Here is a 4,384-nt window from a genome sequence, read left to right on the forward strand (position 1 = left end):
TGAGTTCTTCTCAGTTCACTCCTCAGAACTAAATCTAACCACTGTAATGGTCTAATTGGCATTAGACTGCCTCTATGTTTTATACAAGCTATGCCTTATTTTTATTCAGTTAGATCCATGCCTCAGTTAAAAACACTAATTTTCAAATGCATTGTTCATACTGAAGTTTTTCCACACTTATATAACTGATTTTAAACCTAGTGTACAACTTTACATTTTAATATTTTGTTAGTTTGCATCCATTATTCTAGCATATTGAAATGGATATGTTTTAAACAGCTATTTCTGTCAATCAATTTTGTCAGTGAATCACCCTCTGCAGGCAAACAGTACTAACAAAAAGCAAAGAGGATGTTAGGTATGATTTATTTTTAGTGTGCCAATACTCAGTACTAATAATTCATGTTTTCTGTGTTTTTTTTTTTTCCACCCCGCTTATATGCAAAATATTGTATTCTCCAGTGTTGTGGTAAATAAATGCTCTCTCCATGCCATTTCAAAAATGCATATGAGGGAAATGGAAATTAATAACTGCATACGTATTTTTTTCAGCTATTAATATAGCAGTAATCAGGCACCATGGTCTTTTTAATCGCTTCATATGCATGTGAAAACTCGACAATGAAAAAGGAAGGATTGATGCATTGAATTGTGGTGTTGGTCAAGAGTATCAGATGTACCCTGGACTGCCAGAAGAATGAACAAATCAGTCTTAAAAGAAATACAACCAAACTGCTCCTTAGAAGTGAGCATGGTGAGACTTTGGCTCACTTTCTTTGGACATGTTATCAGGAAAGATCAATTGCTAGAAAAGGATATCATGGTTGGTAAAGTAGACGGACAGTGAAAATGAATAAAACCTTCAATGATTGACAATGGACAACATTTTGCTCTGTTATACATAAGGTCATCATGAGTCAGAGCCAACTAGACAACAACTAACAGCAACAATATTTACTAAACACTAGTCTTGCCTTGCTCTTTTTATTATGGGCTGAATATATTTAAAAAATAATTTGAATTTTTTTTGTCTTTCTGACTGTATTCTCACAATTTTTATGCCACACTATTATGATTGTTTCCTTATATAGACCCTCCCTGTTTAAATAGTTCACAATATTATAATGTCCTTCAAGGTTTACAGCTATGTTGGATTAAAGAGTTTTCATGATCTCAAATTTGAATGTATCATCTAACTTGCTATTATGGATGAGTACCTACCTTGTAACCGACTGGAAGGTCCTGACAATCCTGAGAACATCCACTGACTTTCTTACTCAAACATTCATTTATATGGCAGTTTCTCTCATCTGAGCCATCACCACAGTCATCCTTATTGTCACAAAGACCTCCACTGGGAATGCACCTGCCATTTTTGCACATAAAAAATGAACTGTTGCATGACTGTTCTGGAAAAACAAAAATAAAACAAATGCAACATAAAGAGCATGCCATTTTTTATACTACAATTGCTGAAAAAATTCACAAATATGATAACTTATCTGTCAAAAATTATAGTCAACATATGTACATATAGAATGCTTTATAGTCAGTATAATATTTTATACATAAAATATAGCAAACTATACTTTCATTCCAGTATTTATAGTAAATTTAGCTTTACCATAAAAAGTAACAATCAAAATAAGCATCTATAGTAAAATTAACGGAATAGTTCTGTCTTAGTCTGTATTGTGAAAAATAAGTTCAAAAGTGTAATGATAGTTTGACATTTCCTCAAGCCATAGGTCTCTGAAAAATTATATGTCACTAAAAATTAAGGAGCCAGAATAGGTAGATATTCCTAAATTCTTTCTTCCTAGAAATATAACATTGACATTTTTAAGTCAGGGCATAAAAAGGCCATTTATGGTGAATAATAGCTTTTCCAAATATAGCTATGGAAAGGAGTTCAGGTCTTGCAGCTACTCATAACTTGATGATTTGGACATTATTCATTATCATACATCCTAAAAGAAAACTTAACATGTAAGCTATATGAGAAAAAATAATTGAGTTATTATAAATGTGTGATTATGTATTCAGTCATTGTTGAACTGAAATAATAAATAAACTAAGGTTGACTATGTATATGTTTCTGATTAAATAATATGCAATTTATTTCATTTTGCCTAAGTATGAATAATATAGATGTAATTTTGCAGCAAATATCAACTTCTTTTATGTTTGAATTTTCAAATAGGCTCATAGAGGAAAACTATCTTCACATAAAGTATATAAAAAAAATTAAGGCCAACATGATTCAGGGGAGGAAGGACTGATTAGAATCATTGACTCAAATCCTCATATTTTTGGCACAAACTTAAATTTCTAAACCTAGTGTCAAAACACAGTTGAATACTAGGATCCGGTTATGATATGACCAGAAACTTCATGTGATTGATTTGCATTTCCTTTCACTGAACATCATACTAGACTGAAAATCCAAATAATAATTTTGCCATTATAATTTTTTTTTAAATAATATCATGTTATTATATTGCCTGTACCTGCACTTTTGCACTTTGGATTTAAAGGTGCTTCATCAGAATGGTCAGGGCAGTCAAAGTCTCCATCACACTGCCATTGAGTATTTAAAAGACATCGCCCATCAGCACAACTAAATTCTTCTGCGTTACACTGTCGGTATCCTAGAGACAAAGAAATAAACGTTTGACTAATCCATATAATAAATATTCATTAAAACTTCTTCCCCTCAGTGGTCACTATATTCTACTAGTCTTGTGGATTACCCGTATCTCTTATGGGGAATGTTTTTCATTTCTTTCCATAGCAATGGTCATACTTAGAAGAGGTATTTGTAGTTGGAGACTAAATTTGAAGTCCAGAGAACAAAGTTGGAAACAAGGTACTCTCATTGTTTGTAGGTGAGGAAACAAGAGCGCAACACTATTGAAAACACCATCTCTGTTCACCTATTATCTATGCCCTAAAGATTTTCTTTAGACCAGAAAACAAAAAATAATAAAAGCTAGTAGAAAATGTTTTTCAGCATGAAGCTAGGTTAGGTTACAGTAACACAACAATATGGATAAAGTGATAAGATCTATTACTATGATAGTTGAGTTATAATGATAATTCTTAGACATTGTCATGCCATAGTTCTGTGTAGGAAAGTGGCATTCAAAGTGTAATGAAATCGTTAAAATGAGAAAAACTAAAAAAGTAATTTGTAGAACAATAAGCAAAAAGAATTGCAATTATTCTTTACATTGATACTTAATGTCATTAAAAACTTATTTGAACCACAGACTCAAACTCTCACTTGTTAATGTCCATATCTATGATCATTTGTAAGTAAAACTCATCTGATTTTGGATATTACAAAGTTTTAGATTGGAAGTGTTCTTCAAAGTGTCAACAATAAAAACTATCATTTCTATTAGAAACTCCCTGGTAAATCTGGACAAATGTTTTGCTTTTGGAGAGAAAGGGTAAGATTTTTATGGTTTAATATTTCTTTAAACAAATTTTCAATGGAAAAAAGTCATCCTACCATATCAATATTTCTTCACTCTGTTCATCATAAATTTGATCATGCCATTTTCCTCTTTCAAAACATGTGCTGCCCTTGGAGAACCAAATAATTAAATCCAAATTTTTTAACATTTTATTTCAGTTTTTTCAGAATCTAGTTTCCTTCCAATTTTCTAACTTGAATTTATCTCAAAAAAGACTAGTTGCTATTCCTCAACTATGTCAAATTACAAGTCTTTGTACTATCTGTTGATTTTACAAATACATGAAATTTACTAAGTGCTAGGATCTGCTCTAAATGTTTACAAACATTAACTCATTTGATGCTCTTAACAAACCCTTAGAGGTAAGGACAGTTATTTCTATTTGAAAGAAGAGGTAACTAACATCACCTGTCTAGTAAGTGAGAGAGCTCTGGAGTCCATGCTCTTAATTTTCATGTCATGCTCTTTAGAATCTAAATACAGTTTCATCTGATTAACATTCCTTGCTTCTATTCTTTAGTGGCTCTTTAAGAATTGCGCTCTCTGCTCAGATCCCAGGTCTTGTGATTCTTATTCCCATCAGACAATCTATATTGTTGTATTATATTGTATTATCACTTTTGTGTTTGTCTATACTTTCTTCAAGTTGGACCTCAGTCTTATTCATCTCTGTATCACCTAAATATAGTCTCTGACAAAGGAGAGGCGTTGAATCAGATATAACTCTGCTTCAGATTTACAGCTTAGGTTATGATGTAGCTTTTAAATTATCACATGAAACAAACAATTTAATGGTGGAAATAGTCATAAAAACTGATACCTACTGATTTCAGAGATTCATATCAAAAGCCAAGCATAAAGACAATGTACAGGGAGGACAAAGGTGGCCACTAATTATACTA

The 4,384-nt window shown here is 31.8% G+C and overlaps 1 protein-coding gene across 1 annotated transcript in view; it reads right to left on the minus strand.

The window, feature by feature from the left end:
- LRP1B (LDL receptor related protein 1B) overlaps nucleotides 1-4,384 on the minus strand; it is a 1,771,065-nt gene that overhangs the window by 292,567 nt on the left and 1,474,114 nt on the right. Inside the window, exons 52-53 of the mRNA XM_004375116.1 lie at nucleotides 2,511-2,651; nucleotides 1,222-1,409 (exon numbers count right to left, since the gene is read on the minus strand). Of these exons, the coding sequence (XP_004375173.1) occupies nucleotides 1,222-1,409; nucleotides 2,511-2,651 (329 nt within the window). The remainder of the gene's footprint in view (nucleotides 1-1,221; nucleotides 1,410-2,510; nucleotides 2,652-4,384) is intronic.

Source organism: Trichechus manatus, unplaced genomic scaffold (genome assembly GCF_000243295.1).
Source record: "Trichechus manatus latirostris isolate Lorelei unplaced genomic scaffold, TriManLat1.0 scaffold00033, whole genome shotgun sequence".
NCBI classification, from domain to species: domain Eukaryota; kingdom Metazoa; phylum Chordata; class Mammalia; order Sirenia; family Trichechidae; genus Trichechus; species Trichechus manatus.